Raw genomic sequence first — 22,599 nt, forward strand, 5'->3', positions numbered from 1 at the left:
GCCTAATCCAATATGACCAACGGTCCTTATAAGAAGAGGAAATTGGAAGGCAGACACAGAGAGACACCAGAGGCTGTGCACACAGACCAAGGGACAGCCCTATGATGACACAGCGAGAAGGTGACCCTCTGCAAGCCAAGGAGAGAGGCCTCAGCAGAAAGCAAACTTGCTGAAACCTTGATCGTGGGCTTCTAGCCTCCAAAGCTGACAAAATAAACCGCTGTTATTTAAGACACCCAGTCTGTGGTATTTTGTTACACAGCCTGAACTGACTAACACAGTCAGTGTTATGACATAACACAGTGAGTATGACCATGTGCTACTCACACAATGGAGAAAAGAAACAGGAAAAAAAAAAACCTAAAGAGTGGGGGACTGTAACATGTTGGTGGAGCTCAGAGGCTGGCAAAATGTGGTTGCAGGAAAAAGCATGTTCTGGGAACTTGATACTCAAATGAGATCAGAAGGTGCAGCGTCCTCAGAGCTTGTTAGAAAGGCATAATCTCAAGCCCCAGACACACTGTATCAGGATGTGCATTTTATTACCAAGAGCCCAGGTGACTTGATTGCACATCAATTTTGAGAAGCAGTGCACGGACATCCTGGACAGGTGTGACAAGCTGACGTTTCCCTGAGGGCCATGGCAAAGCCCACAGACAGCAAGGCAACAGCTCTAATCTTTGCTCAGGATTCTCCACCTTCCCTGCTCTGCACCCAAACCCACCCTTGACTTCCCACAATGGCCTCCCACCAGGCCTCGACCCCAACCTCAGCCCACTGATGCCACCAGCACAACCCAACCCTCCCTGCTCTTAGCTTCCTCTCCTTACAACAGTTCCAGCTTTAAACATGCCAGGGGTGCGGTAGGAGATATTGGGGAGGGATATGTGGGAATAAGAACACAAGGACCACTGCTCCCAAAAGAGGCAGAGGTGGCAGAGGACACATTTTATAGGAGATGTTGTTAATAACCTTGGATTTTAGAATAACATAAAAGAAAAATGTCTTTTGAGGCATGCTCAGTGTTCAAATTTGCATTATCTTCTTCTGCCTCTTATTTTACCTTTTTAATGTGAAAATTTCAAACATACACACAAATAGAGAGAGGCGTGTAACAGACTCCAGGCACCCATCACTCAGCTACAATGATCACGACTTTTGACAGTGATTCTACCTCGCTTGAGAGCCTTGAGGGAGATGATTCTCTGAGCAGTGACCACCGAGCTGTTGTTCTCCACGACAGCAAAACGAAGAAATACGATATCTTCGAAGTGAACCCGGAAGAGGAACTGTTCGTTCCACATGGGGTTCAGAGTATTGCGGTGGATGGGCTTCGTGCGGAAGTGGCAGCTGTCCAGGGCCATGCCCAGGACATCGACCTCGATACATGGGCTCCCCGTGCTGTTACTCGGGCACACGTTCTGCCCAGAGACAATCTGAGGGGAAGAAAGGATTAAAGTCACTGGTGTTGCAAAAGAAACAGATGTCACCACTGAGCGTCACTGCTTCCCTCTGCAAAGAAAGACAAAGAACCTTCTGGAATGGACCAAGTAAATGATTAATAAGGCTGCTAAAAAAAAGAGACTGGAACCATGGGAAATTGCATGACTGGAATCATGGGAAAGTCTATTTTTTCAACAGCATTCACCTAACTATAAGCTTTCAACTGTCAATATACTGAAGCATCTTCAAAATGCCACACAATTAAGATGAAATTGTTTGTCAAGAAGTTGAGAAAAAAAGAAGACCTTAAATGTGAAGCCACAAATGTGTTACCAACATTCTCTTCAAAGTGTTTTAGGTGTATCTTTTATAACTCCAAAATGTTTTTCTTAAACAGGTAAGTTCTGGATCAAGTCACAAGGAATGCTGTTAAAAATTCATAGCCTTCTGTCAACATGAAGGTATACTCAAGTCTAGCAGAAATGGTCACAAAGAAAAGGAGCCACTGCTCTCCTGTCTTAGGGAAAGAGGAAATGCAGTTTGGTGGTAGGATAATCTGTGAGTTGGGGTCTCCCAGGGGTGTGAGGTGTTGTGAGCAGACACTGCTTGGCATTCCTCCTTAGGAGGGAAACAGACGAGATCTAAAGATGGACAGAAGGATAACTTCATCACTTCTAGCACCCATTCAGTTTTTTTTTTTTTTTCCTCAGCTAAGAGGGAGTGAGAGAAGCTGGAAATAAAATTGAGTAATGAGCTACCAGGACTCTGATGTTAAGGGCAGTCTGTGGAGTTTTGACAATTAGTTAATTAGACAATAAAAGGAATAAGGAAAAGCCAGGAATGACTGTAAGGAGGGAAGATGTTTAATTAATTTGTATATTGATGCCTGTTTTACTTTTCATAAGAGCCTATTAAGAGTTTAAGATGACTTAACAAGGACCTCAGCTTTTATGGGGTGCACTGAGAGTTATGATTCTGAGGGCCCTGGAAGACAGAATTACCATCACCAGCATGGAGGTGGAAGCGGGGGTGGGGGGTCATCACTCTATCTTCTGGGCTCTGGCAAATATAGTACCTGGTGACTGGGCACCTAAACCTCAGCTGCTGCCTTCTGAGAAGTAAAGAAATTCTTTTGGGAACTAAACCTGCACCAACAAAATTGTGACATGAGAGTTTTGCCATGCCTTGAAGTCAAAAGCAGTTCATATTCAGTAGGGCTTAAACACCTTCTTGTATTCTCTTGGGACCACAGGGGTCAGACTTACAGTTAAAGAATAGACGGCAGGCTCCATGTTGTCCAGGTCTCTTTCCAAGGGGGAGAACTTCTGATACATGGAACAGTTCTTGTCCCACAAAACTGGGGGTTTCAGAACATAACCGCAGCCACCATTGGCCTCAAACATGGCGGCATTTAAATGTAAAGAGAGATCTGTAAAATAGCATCACTTGTTATTTGGTCGCTTAAGTGTCATCTTACAAATAGACTTTACCGATTTCTCTAAACTTAAATAGGAAGAAAAGAGAACTATCCATTCACTCCATAGATTGAGTGCCTACTACGTGTCAGCTTGTGTTGGGCACCAGAGATACAGTGGGGACCAAGACACAGGATACCCACAGTTTTCATGGAGTTCACTGTCTATGGGATATGCCTCGCTTCCTGCTCCAACCCAGGAGCTGTTCAAAAAAACTCCTGCCACTTAAAACTCCTGCAAATTAAAATTTGCAACATCCTTTCAAAAACTAATCTTTGAAATACTTCATTTTATACTGAATTTTAGAAAGGCATTTAATGGCATTTTCTTATCCCCAAACACCAATCCATGCAGACAATCGTACAACTAATTCTTGCCTTTTCAAATGTTAAGATAAAATCTTAAGAATCCAAGAAAGACCAGGAAAAGAGCCAAAGAAACATATCTTTTCCTTGAAATCTCAATTTCAACTCATAAATTACAGTATTTCTACCTCTATTTTTAAATTGTAGTTAGGTATGAAAAAACAATCATTATCACATGTGATTCACATTATGTCCACAATCCCCTCAATAATACACTCTGGGAACCCTCACAACAGCTTCCAGTCTTCTGTGGCCAGATTTTATTTGGCAGAGTTGTCTGATGAATGGTTGGATCCCTGCATGGTTTGGGGCTCGTACACACCCAAATGCTCATCTGATGGCACAAGTCTGTAGAAAAGCTGCATTCCAAGTGAGCAAGAAGTTTATGAGACACACCTGACAAATGTCCCCTCTGACAGATTCCTTCCATATGCAGAATGAACTCTGCTACCTGGACCAACATCAAGGAAAAGTGTGGCAAGTAAGCCCTGCAGAGCGAGGAGAAGTTGGCCTCTCTCCTTGTCTTGTGAGTAAAAAAATTTCCCCATAAGTGGGGTTGGCCGGGATTATGTGCAGGCATTTCTGGGGTCAGATGTCTTACACACACATCAAAGCTCCTTGAGCCTCTGTCTCCCTTATCAATAAAATTAGTGCACTGGATGTTACCAGCCCCAATGTGCCTGATTCATTGGGTACAATTGCCTGCAATGGGAGAAAACTCTCTTCCCAGGCTATCCTGTTACAGAGGAACAGACGTGGGCAAGGATGGGTCAAATGATCAAGCCCCATTCTAAGAACTTGTGTGTACTAGTGCCTCCCAATAACCCATGAGGTAGGTTATTTTAGTATTTCTCATTTTTATAGATGAAGGAACTGAGGCATAAAAAGTGAAAAAATCCAAGGCACCTAGCTAGTGAGAAGTGAATGATAAGGTTCGAACACAGGCAGCCTGACTCACAGTTCCTGATCTTAAGTACCAGGCCATATAATGTGCATCTCGCAAGGGTGTCATCAAGATAAGAGAGATCATGTGCAAAAATCCCTACCCCAGCCTTTGGCACATAGAAGGTGGTCGATAAACAGTAGGTATTGAGTCATGATTATGCTGTCCACGCTCATTTAGGTTTGAAGTCTGATTTCATTGGCACTGTGTCTATCTTTGTATCTCTGCAAAACTTCAAAGCACTTTTTCCTAACTAAAATCTCACTTGGTGATTTGGTATGTAAAACAGACCACGTGGAGCTGCTCAGAATAAAGATGGGGCTTAAATCTAGCCCTCCTACCGCCCCCTAGAGTGGTCCCCAAACTTCAATTAGGGCTATCATTTTAAAACCTCTGTTTTAACCAAGAATGAATGTGCACAGATGTATATAACTCCATTAACCCTCTCAGTCAATGCATGGGATGGCAGATGAAGCATATCCTTTACCTTTGTGTCCTTCTAGTCATTAAAAACCCTGTGTGAAGTTGACACATTCTCATAATCATTACGCTTATTTGAGGGCTAGAAAAGTCATCAGAAAGTGTGTGACGATCATTCAGGAAAGCATAATAAATATTAATAGAAGTTTTTCTTTTGACTTGGGGCTGCATTTCCACATACTTGTAGGTCCTGGGACATGAGGGAAGAATCATTCTGACCCAAATGGAAAGAACTTTCAGGGGCTGTTGCCTATAATAACCAGGGTCTGCATATCAGGATCAGGTCAGTTTCCAAACTTAAGAGTTGGTTTTATTGAGTGTAGACCTGGGATACTCCTGGTTTCAGATCACTGCAGACCTTCTTGGAGTTGATGGAGCCATTAGAAATCTTGGGAAGAAGTGACCCTAAGTCCATGGACATGCCTTTGGGGCACCAGGGTCCCCTGAAATTCAGGAAGCTTAAGGCAAATGACCCATGGAATATATTTGGATTATTACAAGGGATATGGGAAAGGGGTTATTTGTTATTTGGTTGGGATATTTCATGGAAAATCAAGCATTCCCTAACCCAGGAATTTTTTTTTTCAAAAATTAAAATATAGTGATTCCAATGTTGACTCTTATCTGTCTGTTTGGACTTGAAATTCACCTGGCAATACCTAGAAGGGATCTGGACCAAAACTTAAGAATGATAGGTTCTGCTGAGGCTCATCATGACAGTGTTAGCTCAGCACAACATGCATTTATTGAGCACCTACTGTGTGTAAGGGATTGAACTACCCCCAGTGTGCAAGAATGAAGATCGTTTTTACAGATGAACTGAAACTGCACACAGTGTGAGCTTTGTCCAGCGTGGAAGAGGCTTCATCATTACTGGCTGCACTGAATCAAGAGAGGATCTATGGCAGCACTCCCTCCTGGGTTGGAAGATGACATAGAGAAACTTGAGGATCAATCACATGACATAGCCACCTGCCTCCCCTGAGTGGGGCAGCTGGAACACGCACCCCAGCTTGATTTGGGAAAGAGGTTGAGCCTCCAGGGGTGAGTGGAGGCCAAGCTGCAGCCTCCGTGTGTGCTTCCAGACCACAGGGAGGCCTGAGGAGGGCCCCATTCCCGTGTCCCCTTCAGCTGTGGCTCCCTCTGCCATCAGTGGAGCCAGTGTGTCTGCACCAGCCTCAGCACTTCAGGAGGAAGGACACATCCCAAACCAAGTGCATTTCCATTTCCTTGAGAAAACCATTTAGCTAGTTATTTCAGTTCACTTAAAATATTTCCGTATCATCTCAACCAAGGGCGCCAGTGGACACAGGGCTACAGACAGGGCCAGAGATATAAACCCACAAGCCACTTGGGACAGACTGAAAAGAAATTTTTACAGCTTTGAAAATATTTCACTATTATTTCCACTTGCGAGTCCAAATTGTACTGTTTTCGTAACTTATCAAAAATACTTAATGAGAGCTAATGTTTGTGGAATGCTGTCTGCACTCCAGGCACTATGCTAAGTATGGTATTTCACCTGCATTATCTTATTCAATTTCAACTGAAAGGAGCAAATATAACAAGGGCAAGAAAATATGACTGATGTCTCTAACCAGGGTTGGCCACAAATGGGCTCTGGTGGCGCCCGTGCCAGGTGGCTGGCTGATCCTAGGGCTATAGCTGTGGTTTGACCTTGGCTGCAGACAGGGTTACGCCGTGGTGGATGGGTCAGCATGGTTGGTTAGGATCTGATTCAGTGCACGTGAGGGGAAGACGCAGGCTGCTTGACTGTTCAAAGGGAAGAATCTGATTTTTGAAAGAGCTTCGAGGAAACGTTCCTCATCTGCTCTTTCTTCATCCGCTGTAGCTCCCCACCTCCCCCCACATCTAAGTGGAACCAGAGCACTTTATCCCCTAAGCTCTGAGAGTCCTCGAATTTATGATCATAAGTCATTCTGTGACCATGAGCAACTTAATTGCTCTTTTGTCTTGGTTTGCTTATCTGAGAAATAGGGATTATAAAGGCTCCTACTTCTTAGGGTTGTGTCAGAGATTAAATGAGATAACAAGGGTCAAGAATGAGCACAGGCTGCTGCTGTTTAGTCTCTCAGTCATGTCTGACCCTTTGCGACCTCACGGACTCTAGCCCACCAGGTGCCTTGGTCCAGGCAAGAATACTAGAGTGGGTTGCCATTCCCTTCTGCAGGGGATCTTCCAGACCCAGGGATCAAACCTGGGTCTCCCACAATGCAGGCAGATTCTTTACCACCTGAGCTGCTAGGGAAACCCAGTGCATAGGGAGCAGCACGCAGTGAAATGTAGCTTGTACTCTGGAGTTTTAGGGCCTTACCCGGTATCCCCAGTGAGCATCTCATGGACAGAGGAGAAGTATGAATACTACTTTCTCTGTCCATATAATTCACCGACTTGTTTCCTTTGCATTAGCTGCTCGCTGAGCACTGACCATTCATCTCCATTTCAATCTCAAAGGGATGAGAGGAAGCTAAAATGGTATTAACTTGCAAAGTGTTTGGAAAGACCCTACTTTTTAACTGCAAGAAGAAGAAATGAGCATGACAGTTACTAAAGAGTGTTAAGAAATCCCTACCCCAACAGGTCTTTAAAAACAAATTGGACACAGCTCTATCGATAGCAGTACTATTTTTAAAAAGTGCTTTAACAACCTAGATGTCCATCTGCAGATGGGTGGATAAGAAAGTTGTTATACATATACACAATGGAATATTATTTAATGTTAATTAAAAAGGAATGCATTTGAGTCAGTTCTAATGAGGTGGATGATTCTGGAGCCTATTATACAGAGTGAAGTAAGTCAGAAAGAGAAAGACAAATACTGTATATTAATGCATATATATGGAATTTAGAAAGATGGTACCGACTATCCTACATGCAGGGCAGCAAAGGAAACACAGACGTAAAGAATAGACTTTTGGACTTAGTGGGAGAAGGAAAGGGTGGGATGCTTTGAGAGAATAGCATTGGAACATGTACTTTACCATATATAAAATAGATGACCAGTGCAAGTTTGATATATGAAGCAGGGGACCCTGGAGGGATGGGGTGGGGAGGAAGGTGGGAGTGGGGTTCAGGATGGGGGGGACACATGTATACCTGTGGCCGATCTATGTTGATGCATGGCAAAAACCATCACAATGTTTTAATTATTCTCCAATTAAGGCAGAGGCTTTTGCACGAAGCTTTCCTAGTGGCTCAGACGGTAAAAGCGTCTGCTTACAATGCAGGAGACCCAGGTTCGATCCCTGGGTCAGGAAGATCCCCTGGAGAAGGAAATGGCAACCCACTCCAGTATTCTTGCCTGGAAAATCCCATGGATGGAGGAGCCTGGTAGTCTATAGTCCATGGGGTTACAAAGAGTCGGACATGACTGAGCGACTTCACTTTCTTTCTTTCTTTCCAATTAAAATAAATAAATTAACAAATAATAATAATAATAATAAATTAAAAGCGCTTTAAAAATGGAGCAGGAACAAGGGACTATTCAGGGCTCCTTGAGGTTTTTTTTCCCCTATTGCCTTAACTCTGAAAAGTCAAGAGTACAATTCAGTGTCTAATTCCCTTCTCTTTTCTGTCTTCTGTATTTTTACCCTCACATAGGCCCTAGTTGGGACTCTTGTCCCCTTGAAAACATCTTTTTTGTTGAGATGTAAGATGCAAAGGAGCGAGGGGAGGAGGCACTCCTCTGGGAGAAGCAGGCCCATTACCATCTGTCTGGTAGTTGAGTGCCACGAGCTGTATCCCATGGAGCCAGAACAGGAGGGGGTTGGGGTTGGAAGAGTCGATGCGGGTGGCAGCCGGGTACGTCCTCAGCAGCTGGCAGGCGGTGTGCTGGATCAGTTTCTGAGAATACCTGCGACATAGACGTTTGGCAGCATTTTCATTCAGCGAGGAGATATGGTAGCATTTGGGAGTTCTGATGATGGCGCTGAGGGACGTGGTTGGGTTGACGGAGAAAGCAGCGTCCTCCCAGGCCTGTCGCATTCCTTCACAGGAACCTAAACCCCCCCAAAGATTAGCCTCAGATTAACGCAGAACACTTGAGATATTTTAGAAAGAGAAACATGAACAACATCGCAGGCTACAATCACAGCACATGACACAGCAGCGTGCACCCTGATGGTTACCTGTGAGTTAGTCCACCACCTTGAGACTAAGCGACAGTGGCTAAGGGTGTGCCTTTCTACCTGCTAGATGGAATGCTAAAATTCACAAGTCAATAGATAATAAAGCCAAATAGATCTTCCCCCCAAAAGGGATAGCTATAGAGTTTGAAAATAAGTGTAACACCAATTTAAATTAAAAGCCCTAAAGTCCTTTGCCTCAGTACCTCATCTGTCCTGCGGATATATTTGCACAGATATAAAACAATATATATACAAGGTATTCACTCTACCAGTATTTTTTTTTTACAGCACACACACACACACACACACACAAAGCAACAAAAACCCAGGAAGCAACCCAGAAGTTCTACCAATGAGAAACGTTTAAATAAATGACAGTATATCCACACAACAGAATACCATAGGGACATTAAGGAGGATAAGGTAGATTATATGTACAGAAAGCTATGCAGAAAGCTATAGTGCGTATAAAAGTTATACATGTTCAGTTATATACCATTTGGATTATCTTAAAAAGAATCTTATTTTTCTTGAACTAAACACAATAAACTTAATAGCGGTTACCTCTGGGGAGTAGAACTGGGACGTTGCGAGTAGAGAGAAACTTTAATAATCCCCTATAGTTTGAGTTTTTTAACTATGAGAATTTATGACTTTGACAGTAAAAAGTAATTAGACATAAACTGGATATATCTTCTGGAATTATAATGGGGAAGAGTGGAGTTCCAAGAACCATGAGAAGGTTCCAAGGTGGCTCCAATTTTTACTTTTGAGGAAAACACTCTTAGAACATCTTCAGTGAAAGACTATTTTTTAGTAAGTTAAGAGGATAATTTTGTAATTTAAAAACATATGTACATCACACTTAGATAATATGAATAATCATGAATATAAAAGAAAAAAGATTAAAAATTTCCAGGGAAGTGCTTAGTGAAATCTCAGAATCCTCCAGCATGCAAAATCAGGCAAAGATATTGTCAGAAGGTGACTTTACTTTTTCCAGATGTTTTGTTAAATGGTGCTGTCTCCCCAGGGCTCATTCTGCCCGGATTGTTGCCAAAAATGGACTTCCTGCTTTTCCTTTCTTTTCCTCTGCTAGAGCCAGATGCATTTAGAGTTGACAGGCCTGTTCCCATAAAATGAAAATAAATAAGCCAAAAACTACAAGCAAGGGAACTCAACATTTTCCATCCTTGCTAATGTTTATTTTGAAGTCCTACTAATCCCTTCTAACTCAGTACAGAAGATCCACTAGCATTCTTAGCACAATTAATAATAGCATTGCAAGTAATGACAGTGAAGTTTTTATCTCTGTAGGCAAATGAGACAAGACCTACAGGATTATTACAAGACAACCACAAAATCACACCCATACCTATTTGGTTATACAACAGAAAGACTTTGAAAAACTGCAAGAAAAAAATCTTTTAGAGCCTTAAAGATTACACTCCAGAACCTAATTAGCGCAGTTTGGAGAGATGAAAGAATGGCCAAAGGCCTGAGCTGTCATATAATTGTGTGCTAAGTCGCTTTAGTCCTGTTTGACTCTCTGCAACCCCATGGACTCTAGCCCACCAGGAACCTCTGTCCGTGGGATTCTCCAGGCAAAAATACTGGAGTGGGTTGTCATACCCTCCCCTCCAGGGGAACTTCCCGACCCGCGGATTGAACCCACAGTCCCTAAAGTCTGCCCATTCGCAGGCAGGTTCTTTACCACTAGCACCACCTGGGAAGCCCATATCATAACTGTCCAGGATCAATTCCTGCCTATAGGAACCTTGATTTAACATCTACCTTCTTGGTTCCTCAGCTGCCTTATCTGCAAAATGGGTGCAGTGATAGGAACACTTTCATGGGGTTAATCTGAGGATTAAATGGGAAACAGATTATGCTGATAACTATGTTTCAAGGCTTGTCTTCCTCACTCCTGGTCCAGCCACTCTTTGGATCCTTCCTGTCTGGCCAGTGCTAGGGCACATCAGGAACTTCACAGGTATTTGCTGAATGAGGAAACAAATTCACACCAACCAAACCTTGTTCCTGGGCAGGATGCAAAGGTAACAGTGAAACCAGAGTTGCCTTCAAACTGGTCCCACTCTCTACAATTGTACCATTAGAGAGTAATTCCTTTAGCTGAAGAAGCATTCAGGAAGGCCACTTTAAGATGAAAATAAACCTTCCAAGAACACCATGTGAGAAGACAGGATTAAGTAGTGTTTAATAAGAGTGTGGGCTTCCCAGGTGGCTCAGTGGTAAAGATTCTGTCTGCCAATGCAGGAAACCCAGGAGAAGCAGGCTTGATACCTGGATTGGGAAGATCTCCTGGAGGAGGAAATGACAAACCACTCCAATATTCCTGCCTGGAAAATCCCATGGACAGAAGAGTCTGGTGGGCTACAGTCCATAGGGCTGCAAAAAGTCGGACACAACTGAGCTCAATAAGAGTGTAGACTCTGGAATTTAAGCCCTGTTCCCTGCGGAGCGACCTCACACAAATTATTCAACCTCTCTCACCACTTATTCCTCATCTCTAAGAGAGTCCTGGTTAGGATTACATGAGATGATGTATATCTGCATACTTAGTAGGGTGTCCTGTTCAGAGAAAATGTTCAGTGCATAGTAGCTATGGGGCTTCTATATCTTTTTTTTTCCTCTGAAGTATCTGAAACTGCAAAGATGTATAAACTTGAACTAGTGAATTCTTATGCTTTATCTTAAAACTTTTTTGTGAATTTTGCCCTCTACACAATGATGTAACAAGGGATTTTCTCCCGAGTAAAACCGATGAAGGGTCGGAGCGAGGGGCTGCATTCATTCTGGGGTTTTTGCACATACCCTGGCACATGTTGACATCCCCCAGGGGTCCATGGCCCCTCTTTGAGGAGCCTGGGTGTTCTCTGGGGTGGGGTGAGCAAGCAAGAAAACAAGGTCTGAGTGATCAAGAAAAGGGAAGGAATCTGGAGAGGCCCAGAGAAGTTATCGAAAGAGCAACAAAGACCTTTAATCTGCCCTGTTGGTCCGTTCACCAATGACAAGGATAACAACCATTTCCGGAGAGCCAATTATTTTCTAGATAGCATGCTATTCACACTGTGTGCCTTATTGCTAATTTATACAACAACCTTGCAAAGTTAGGACTGTTTATACAACAATCTTGCAAGTTATGCCTCTTTCACCAGTAGGGAACCCAAAGTACAGAGAAGTTATAGAACTGTCCTGGCCAAGGTCACTGAGGAGTGGAGTCCTGCCAGTGAAGCAGGTCCGTGATCTAGGAAGGACGCATCTATGGTCTTCATGGTGCCTCCCTGCTCTGAAGAACTTTTTGCATGTGGCTCCTTGGGAAGGGACTTGGGATGGTGAAAAGTGAGATGCATTGAAACTGATGATGTAGCAAAATTATACCAACAGTAGAGCAAAATGAACACTTTTCAAAATTATTATATTCATATAATTTTTAAAGTTGTGTCTCAAAGAAATGGACACTGTAGGGTATTTTCCTCCTGAATTATCCAAACAAATCATAATGACAATAAATATTTAGAAGCTATTACGACAAGGATCCTGGCAATGCAATTTAGTGATTATGAGAAAAGAAATAAATTTGGGGAAAAAAATGTGAGAAACTTCAATTACTAAAAAAAAGGGGGATTAGAATAAAGTATTCTTATAAAGGATGTGTGCTATTTAAACACTTTAAAAAACACACACTTGGAATTTTAAAAACAAGTCAAACAACCCCATGCTTTCTTTGCCTGTGCCTCAAGTCAGAAACTGTACCCAATGACCTTTGACCCTTCCAGGATCCTCTATCAGTAGAGAAATGTAATCTCTCATGGTGACTTCAAGTATCTCTGGGAACTTGTACTCTTTGTTTACTCAGTGCCTGAGAGGAAAAAACAAAGCCATAGGAATGTTTTGGGTGCAGTGGCAGCTGAATTTATAAAGAGCAAGAGATGCAGTGAGTATGATTCTTGGATGGAGCGGTCTTCACATTTGTTCCTAGGATGAGGGACATGCAGGCCATGAGGTTCATTGACAGTGAAAGAATTTTATCCCATGATAAGAACAATTTCACTAACTGCAGATATGGTCATACCGTACTCAGGAGACAGAAAGTCAGGATCTGTGAAACTAAACCTACATGGCCAGGCTCTTTCGTTTCTTTGAAATCTGTTGTTGTTTAGTCTCTAAGTCATGTCCGACTCTTTTGCGACCCCATGAATATGTAGCCCGCCAGGCTCCTCTCTCCATGGGATTTCCCAGGCAAGATTACTGGAGTGGGTTGTCATTGCTGGCTACTTATTCACTCTTATCCTCCTCAACAGAATTTGCTAGCGGATAGGCAGTAGCAGCTGCCAAAAGTTTAAAAACAGTTTATGAGAGAAAATCTAAAATTGAGAAAGCTCTATGATTTTTTTCCTCCTCTGGTATGTGAAGAGACCACTGGTTATCTAATTTTTTAATAGCCTAAGACCTCTGTCGCATTTGCAGGGCAGAGTGTGAGAACTGGGGCTTAAGATAAAGCCTCTGGGAGCAGGATCTGCATCCAGACCACCTTTAAAAAAATGAAGGTTGGTGTTTTAATTTCCCTCTCTAAGTCAAGTTCATCCAAGCTGCTTACTAACATTTAGATGGGTGCCCCAATGCCAGCTGCTTTCCTGTCCTCAGAAATCTTGTACAAGGGAATCTTTCTTCTTAATAAGAGATGAATTTTTCTGACTTCCAGATATTTATGGATTTCCTGTTTGCCCTCTGCCTCCTGCTGCTCCATTTGGGTGAGCTCACTGACAGCACACCCTAACAAGACAGGAGGGTAGTTCTAGGGTTAAGAGCAGGACTTTGGAGGCAGACGAGCTTCAGAATCAGAATTCTATCCTTTATTAACTGAAATGTACATTTTTGGGGGCAATGGTTTATCAGCTTAAGTTCACTTGTACTTCTAAAAATGGCCAACTGGGGAAACCTCCACTGAAACTTTGTCCTTGATCTTTGCAGTTTGGGTGTAGACTCACTACCTAGCTCAAGGATGGGGCACATGACATAAGCCCTAGACCAGGGGTCCCCAACCCCCGGGACATAGACTAGTAGTGGTTAGTAACTTGTTAGGAACAGGGCCCCATAGCAGGAGGTGAGTGGCAGGTGAGTGAGTGAGCTAAGCTTCATCTGTATTTACAGCCCTTTCCCATTCCAACTCCTATCAGATCAGCAGCAGTATAATAAATGTAATGCTCTTGAATCATCATGAAGCCTTCTTCTCTGCCCTCCTCTCCCACGCCATCTGTGGAAAACCTGTCTTCCAGGAAACCAGCTCCTGTTGCCAAAAAAGATTGGGGACCTCTGCTCTAGACTGTCAGAGCATTGCATGTCCTTGATCACAGTGACTGGTTCGGGGATGGGCAAAGACCCAATGAAAAACAATGAAACTGCTGCTGAAAGTTCTGAAAGAGACTCATACTGAAGCTGAATCACGCCATCTGTGGAAAACCTGTCTTCCAGGAAACCAGCTCCTGTTGCCAAAAAAGATTGGGGACCTCTGCTCTAGACTGTCAGAGCATTGCATGTCCTTGATCACAGTGACTGGTTCGGGGATGGGCAAAGACCCAGTGAAAAACAATGAAACTGCTGCTGAAAGTTCTGAAAGAGACTCATACTGAAGCTGAATCGAGAAGTATGCTGTGCTGGCCTGCTGCAGCTGCCTTTCCACCGAGAAGGAAATAGGGCCAACACAGTGGTGACCCAGTGAGAGTCAATGGGGTGACCCTATGGGGAGAGAGGGAAAGCCCTGGATCAAGATGTATCTGAAACTTGTTTATCTCTTCATTTTTCAACACACGAGTCAATACATTTCTTCTTTGCTTAAGCCAATTTCTGCCACTTTCAAAGAAAAGTCTTAACTGATATGCTCTGAAACCTTGGGCCAATTATTTCATCTCTCTCAGATGGCTTTTTGTAAAAATAGGGATAAATCTGCCTACTCATAGAATTATTATGAAGTCATTTAAGATGATGTATGTAAAATATTTAATACAAATCCTGATGCTTAATAAATTTTAGCTATTAGTTGCTATGAATATTATGATTATTATTAACTATTATGAAGAGAAATGATATGGTCTGAAAAATGATAATATTATGGTATTATCCACATCAGCATCAAAGCAAATAATAATAAGTATTTAGACGGTACTGTAACAGTGATTTCTGCAACACAGTTTAGTTATTTTGAGACCATTCGCAATACCTGATTAAATAGCATATTTGTATCTTTTGGTATCTTTAAATGCTATAAATGATACTGTCTACTCTTACCTGGGAATTTTACTGCTTGGCAATAGATGACAAGGTCAGAAAGCTCTGGTGCAATCTGTCTGCTTTCCTTTTTATTCTGAGGAAGATAAAATTCTTCTCCCAGTTCCATGTCATAAACCTATCAAGGGAACAATGATACTGGTTTACAGGGAAGGTACCCATCACTTACCTCTGAATCCCCAAAGCTCTTTGCTTCTCTCTTGTGTCATCAGTGTGTTTCGCTTGCTCTATCTTATCCACATACACATTCTAACACCTTCCCAAGAGAAAAGCTTTCTGAGAGCAATGGCTGAGTCTGACATTCTTCATCTTCCCCCAGGGCATATAGTTCAGGGTCTTAAATGTAGAACATTCAATGCATATTTGTTGAACAAATAGATGATGGAGTATGTATCTTCTGTGGCTCAAATTTTTGGCATATTTTGTTATTTTGTTCTCCAGCAATGTCACTGCAACTATCGATTTGCTCAGAGTCTAACACTGTGAGGCACTTGAGGACTGGGTCCAGGTATCTCACTCCTTTTTCCATTCTTAGTGTCCTCCCTCTGCTAACACTTCCCAATCAGCCCCGTTTATCTTCTTGGTCATCCCAAACAACTTTAAAACTTCTGGCAGCTCACTAAACATACCAGGCTGTCCTCCTGCTCCGAATGCCCTGTTTTCGTCTGCTTCATCTTCCAGATGATCTGATAACAATGTGTAATCACTGCTCTTTGCACTTATTTCCAAGCACTGTTGACACGTTTACTTCCATTGCTAAATCACCTCCTGTGCTACCTTAGCGCCTACCACACGCTACACCTCCAGCAGGTACTGGCTGGATGAATAAATGACTAACTTTCTATAAATGACAGAAGGGGGCCCATATCATCACTGTATGGGCTTTGGCATTCAAGGAAAAGTGAGGGGCAAGGTGAAGGGAAGGGCCGGGAGGGAGTGAAATCCTATCTGAAACTGACAAGAAGACCACGTCCAAGTGCAATCGAACAGCAACCATTCACCTACCTTTCCTTTGTTGCAAGCAGAGTTATCTGCTTTCTTTATCCTCTTGGGGATTTCTTCATTATACTCAAACTGAAGTTTGTCATTACATGATTTATTTTCAGGTCTGTCATCTAGAATGTTGTCTGAAAATGAGTTAGCAGGCTTTAGTGAATAAGAACTGAATGCTTCACTTAAGGTTGTATCTAGACATCACTGCAAGAATATCCAGGTACTTGTGCTTATCTGTAAGACTGAGGTGCTGACTACATGTCACCAAAATAATGGCTTCAATTTTTAAATTTTGTTAAATGATATATTCATTTTTGATTGAATGGACTAACTTACCAGTAGTTTTGGTACCATATAGACATAATCTAAATGAGAAGACTCATTTTCATACAGACAATTAGAACTGTGCACAGATTATGGAAGATACCCTGTCAAGAAGCTCTCAGCACACAAGTTTGGGAAAGGTTGAGTGGTTGAATCACTTCTTGATGGTACAGATATGATTTAATCACTCTCACTTAAAAATGAAGCTATTAGTTTCTTTTACCTCTAGAAATGTCAAAACCAGAGAGGAAAAAGGCATTGTTATTTGCCATGCAGTTTTCACAAATATACTTAATTGGAAAGGAAAGTTTTCATAATTGTCTATCAATTTATGAAGGGAAAATCTTAAGGTGAGGAATCAAGATAGATTTAAACATTTCCAAAGAATGACAGATAATCTTATACTTTGCTCTCGCTTTGGTATTTCTATTCAAAATGACTTTAAAGGTTTTAGGAAAATAAACAAGATTATGTTCTTTTAAAATGACAAACAAGAAAGCTCATTTCTCACCCACAATTTACTATCTCATCAGACCACAAATGCTTAGACCAAAATATCCTTATACCAAATCAGGGCCATGCAGGCTGCCAAAAAATAAATGAGATCAATCAGTTAATGACATTTTTATTCTTATAAGTGTCACATGTGAATCAGACCTAAACAATAGGAAACAGAATGCTGACATTCATGCAGTTAAAGTGCCAGGTTCAAATGGCTTTACCTTCCTGACTGTTAGGAGCAGGAGAAGCAGTAAGGACATCTGCTACAGAAAAATAGAATCAGAAAAGGGATAAAAGTAAGAGAAATTAAGGCAAAAAGCCAGATAAATTAAATTAAGGTATGAAGTAAAGCATAAATAACAACAGCTTAAATTACAAGATAAATGAAATAAGAACACTTCCACTGATTTAATAGTTTGACTATTAAGGGATGCAAAGACTAGCAATAAAATAAGTGCAAACATTGTTAACATTAATCATGCTGCCACATTCACACTACATATTTTCAGTTACTGATGGTCCTAATAGTCTGCAAAACACTTCATGTTGAATGGATAGAAATTGATTAATTTGTTAGAATCATGCAATCATTAGACTTCATATATATGAAGTCACAGAATATCTATATAAAGTTGTAAATTCAAATCTATAGTGCATGTTCAACGCTAGTTAAGATGTACAGCAAGGTTGGGGAAAAATTAATTGATATTGCTTTAATACAATTTAATTGAATAAATATTCATTAAGAACTTACTGGCCAAAAGGCAGAATAGTACTTCCTGACATAAATGAGCCTCATTTCCAACTTCCTTTAGATTTTCTGGAAGTAATTTTCAGATAGTTCCCAGGAACTATCACAGTTTTATAGCCAAAAAAAGGTTTTAGAGAAATTTGCTCATTTTATATATGTGAAAACTGAGGACTAGAGCTGTCACAGAGATAAACTGGGCTACCTCGGTGAGTTTTCAGCCTGACTTGCTTTCAATGGATTCAGAAAAGTGAAAGTGAAGGTGTTAGCCACTCAGTTGTGTCTGACTCTCTGTGACGCTACAGACTATAGCCCGCCAGGCTCCTAAGTCCATGGAATTCTCCAGGCAAGAATACTGGAGTGGGTTACCATTCTCTTCTCCAGAGGATCTTCCCACAGCTTTTGAGGAATAGGATATAAGAAATGATCTTGACTCCTTCCTGTTACCACCCTTTTTCAGTCTCCCAATTAGAGAATATGCCCCTTGTGTTAACTGACAGGATTTCAGGTCAGTTTTAGTTGATGGTATGAAGCAGTCAGGGCTTCCCAGGTAGCTCAGCTGGTAAAGAATCTGCCTGCAATGCAGGAGACCCCAGTTCAACTCCTGGGTCAGGAAGTTCCCCTGGAGAAGGGAAAGGCTACCCACTCCAGTATTCTTGGGCTTCGCTGGTGGTTCAGATGGTAAAGAATCCACCCAAAGACCTGGGTTCGATCTCTGGGTTGGGAAGATCCCCTGGAGGAGGGCATGGTAACCCACTCTAGTATTCTTGCCTGGAGAATCACCATGGACAGAGGAGCCTGGCTGGCTACAGTTCTTGGGATCACAAAGAGCCAGACACGACTGAGCGACTGAGCACATGAAACAATCAACTACTACTAAGGACAATTATTAAATGGACAGAGACTAGTATTATATTTGGGGGCAGAAACAGATTAGACTGTAGCTGCTGACCATGATGGGGGCTCATGGAAGCAAACATGACTAGACAATCATGCTACATGAGAAGCGGATATTTGGAGGAGGCTTGGCTGTCGTTTTTTTTTTTTTTAAGATTTTTTTGATGTAGGCCATTTTCAAAGTCTTTAGTAAATTTGACACACCACTGCCTCCATTCCATGTCTTGGCTTTTTGGCCATGAGGCATGTGGGATCCCAGCTTCCTGACCAGGGATGGAACCTGCATGCCCTGCCATGGAAGACAAAGTTCCAGCTACTGGACTTCCATGGACGTCCCTTGGCTGCAGTCTTAATGCAAGTAGTAAATGGTTGCTGGTCTGGGTATATCTACACATTAACAAAACAATGAGAAGTAATATAGTCTACATTTAAATGTTTAAGTAAACAGAAACTTTGACATTTTTTTTTCATGCCTACGTATTTGTCTTTCAGATGTTGCCAAAATTAAAACAATCTATCATCAGCAGTGGTACCTGAGGAAGCATTTTTGTAATCTCTAGCAGAGATATGAATTTAGTCCAAATGAAATACACCTGAAACCTAATTCTCTTGTAAGAAGACCCCTTTATCTGTAAAACAGGGGTAGGTAATATCATTCCTGTGACTTTTTTGTAGTACACCATTAGTCTTCACCCGTGTTGTTTTATCTTTTTTGTGGGGCCAGAAGGAACTGTCTGGTTGGCTTAGTAATGTGAGAACCAGGGTTGGGGGGGGTGGGCAGGTGCAGAAGGGGAATGATGCTTCATTTTTTCCATGCTCTTGCAAAGCAAGAGTGAAAGCAGTGGAGAGAAGCCGCGTATGGGGACTCGATGCTGCCCCCTGCAGGTGATTCAGGAGATAGAGAAGATTTAACCACAGTCTACAAGTTCCACCAAGAGCATCAGACATGCTAGATACTGAAAGGGTAAGAATGTGGTCTCTCTGCTGTAATCTACCTCCTTCTCTAGAGATCAATTTAGGAACAACTCCTGTGCTGCTTTTCACATCCTCTTCTTTCTTTTAGTAATGGCTCTAGTGGCTGACAGAATCCCTTTCCTTGCTTGGTCTTCCTTGCTAAGTGACAAGATTCCAGAAACTCTTAAATAATATTACAACAATCTGTATTGTTTGTCTGTGGAGACTTATTTTGGAAAAAAAAAGACACCAAAAACCCAGTAGAAAAACCATCCAAGTGTGCTTCCCTGAGTACAGCGTCGTGTTGACTCTCTTACCATCAGAGAGGGATTCATAATCATAATCATATTCATCCTCTTCATCTTCCTCTTCCTCATTATTAGCAGGTGGGGAGTTGGCATTGCTACCATTATAAGCCTGAGCTTGCATGGATGCTAGCTGATGAGCCTGTAAGATATCAATAATTAAAGACTGCAGATACCCAGCTACTAAACTTTCATTAATGGTTTTCAAAAGGACTACCAAATGCTTACCATAGTCCTAAAAGGTGGCTTAACCTATTTTGATTATCTGGGGGAAAAAAGAACCCAAAACTCTACATTCACTTAAAATACAACATCAGTACTTAGGCAAATGTTAACATCTTTGCAGGAGGAATCCAGGAACTTTTAGAAAACTATCACAAGGAATTGGAATCCGGGTCCCCTAGGACTACTTCCCTCCTTCCCAGGAGAAACCTGGGTGCTTCAGAGAACCATCAATCCTGCATGATGAGGAAGTAAGTCAGCCCACCCATTCTGAAAAAGAAAATCTCTGCTAAAAAACTATTTCCCGCTTCTTAACATACTATCTAAAGGTCTTTGACATTGAGAGAAATGTTAAAATTCCTATGGATAGGAAAAAAGAATAGTTGATTTAAATAAAATTCTTTGAACAATATAAAGTTTTTTCAACAAATAAAGTTTTATCAACTTTTCAAAAAAGTTTTTATCTGAACCATCAGTCAGTTTAACAAAATAGGCTTAGAAGCTTCTGGAAACTTGATGTGTGCTATCAGGAAGGTCATGTGCCTCTACATTTGAATAGAATTACTGTGAGGGAATAACACAGGACACAAGAATAAATATAAATCTGGGAGCCTAGCATAAGGAAATAGTCCAAAATACGGGCAAAGTTATTTGCGTGAATTAAAAACAAGAAACAACCTAAAAGTCCAACAATAGAGGAACTAAGTCAAGCAAGTATATACATATATATACTTGTAAGTATAAGTATACACATCTATGTGAGTATACACATATATATGTATCTATGCAAATATATATAATTCTATATCCTTTGTTTAATAACTATACATTAATACCTTTATGTCTCTATATAATGATTATAATTATATAAAATGACACACATAAAAGGCTAGATTTTAAATGTTAATACAGTAGGCACAGATCCCTTGGGCAGTCTGGTGAGATAAGATCCCTTATCAGAATATTTTAAATGCATAGAATAAAATATATAAGATTACAAAGGAAAAAAGGAATGTTGACTACAGTTATCAAATGTTAAAAAGACAAATCAGTGCTATAGGAATATATGCTTCTTTATTAACACAGTGAAAAATAAATAATGGTAGGTCATGTAATGCTTGTGAAATAGTGATGAGCATAAATAATTCTTGGAGATAATGGCAGCAACTCTGATATTATATGAAAAACCTGTGATTTCTATTGGTGACAAAGACATATACTGCCAACTTTATTCTGGTGTGTTTCTTATATTTATAATCAGAGGAAAGGCTAAATTTTAGCTACAGGTTAGTGAAAATTAAGATGTAATTTTTTTTTTCAGGAATTCTCTGGAGGCCGAAGTGATTAGGACTCTGTGCTTCCACTGCAAGGAGCATGGGTTCCATCCCTGGTCGGAGAACTATTAATAAGATCCTGTAAGCTGCATGGTGTGGCCAAAAAAGAAAAAAAGATGTATTTTTTTTTTCATCTAACTTCATGGGCCTCCTCAATTCTATCCATAGATACTGTTAAGGTTAAGAATCCCTCTGATACAGGTTGTATTTGGCTTCGGAATTAACTGTATTTTACAATAATTCTTCCTTAAGCTTCCTGAAATGCGATTATATTGTATTTATAATAAAATATATACATAAGGAAGATAGGATTTAGGCTATGTCGATATCCAGATAAATCTTTTACAATGCAGTCCACTCCAGATAACTGAACATGGCCTAAGCTCAAATTTTTTATGGAATACTAGCTCCATGGGTGTTAACAGCTGTTATATAAAAAAATGACAATTACAGTAACCACACAACACAATGGAAGTTTAAAAACAACATCTTACAGAAACTAAAACACATTCCTACTACAGAGTTTCTCAGAGGCTTCATTAAATATGCTAAAGGGCATCACGGTTCTTCAAAGATCTCCAGTGCAGCATTTCCCAGGCTTATTTAACTGGGAATTTTTTTTTTTTTCCAGAGTGTCTCATAGGATTAGTGTTCTTTTAAACTTTGGGAAATATGCCCCAGGCACAAGTGAGCCATAGAAGCAACTCAATCTGTCCTGGATAAGCAAATAGCTTCCAAACAGTAAACACACAGGGTGGAGCCAAGTATCATGAATGGCGATGCCAAGAGCTGGGGCAGAAAGTTGTGAGAACCAGGAAGGGGAGAGCTGCCATTCAAAGTTCCACCACCAGGTATCAGAAAGCGGAGTGTCAAGGTCCCATCAACTTGCAGGTACTTCCCCCAGCGCAGGAAGTATGGGATGGGTGGCCCAATGACAGTCAAGAGCTGACTTCCTTATTCTTTGCAATATCCTACTACTTATTTGGGGACAGAAGAACAGGATCTCAGCCCTTGATAAAAGCAATTCAGATAGGAGTCAGAGGGTCAGAAGTAGGGTCAGTCTGAAGAGACTGGCTCAGATGGGCCCAGGCAGGAGCCATGTCTCACTGGCTTTGTTCCTCCAGCCCCTAGCACAGCACCTGGCACTGAGAGTGGACT

General features: G+C 41.4%; 1 protein-coding gene and 1 long non-coding RNA gene across 5 annotated transcripts in view; one reads left to right on the forward strand and one right to left on the reverse strand.

Moving 5' to 3' along the window:
- PLCE1 (phospholipase C epsilon 1) overlaps window positions 1-22,599 on the reverse strand; it is a 359,604-nt gene that overhangs the window by 19,649 nt on the left and 317,356 nt on the right. For all 4 annotated transcript variants that reach the window (XM_081553509.1, XM_081553501.1, XM_081553520.1 and 1 more), the window contains 7 exons: window positions 19,898-20,027; window positions 16,169-16,290; window positions 15,164-15,281; window positions 9,849-9,980; window positions 8,435-8,725; window positions 2,709-2,872; window positions 1,175-1,436 (listed from right to left, as the gene is read on the reverse strand). In XM_081553509.1, coding sequence (XP_081409635.1) covers window positions 1,175-1,436; window positions 2,709-2,872; window positions 8,435-8,725; window positions 9,849-9,980; window positions 15,164-15,281; window positions 16,169-16,290; window positions 19,898-20,027 — 1,219 coding nt within the window. The remainder of the gene's footprint in view (window positions 1-1,174; window positions 1,437-2,708; window positions 2,873-8,434; window positions 8,726-9,848; window positions 9,981-15,163; window positions 15,282-16,168; window positions 16,291-19,897; window positions 20,028-22,599) is intronic.
- Window positions 370-21,576, forward strand: LOC145531467 (uncharacterized). The gene is made up of 6 exons (XR_014072466.1): window positions 370-1,840; window positions 3,703-3,809; window positions 19,119-19,268; window positions 19,458-19,590; window positions 20,232-20,358; window positions 21,429-21,576. It is a non-coding gene; the product is annotated as an uncharacterized LOC145531467 (long non-coding RNA).

The sequence above is a fragment of the Giraffa tippelskirchi genome, chromosome 2, assembly GCF_054371585.1.
Source record: "Giraffa tippelskirchi isolate mGirTip1 chromosome 2, T2T-mGirTip1v1.2.pri, whole genome shotgun sequence".
NCBI classification, from domain to species: domain Eukaryota; kingdom Metazoa; phylum Chordata; class Mammalia; order Artiodactyla; family Giraffidae; genus Giraffa; species Giraffa tippelskirchi.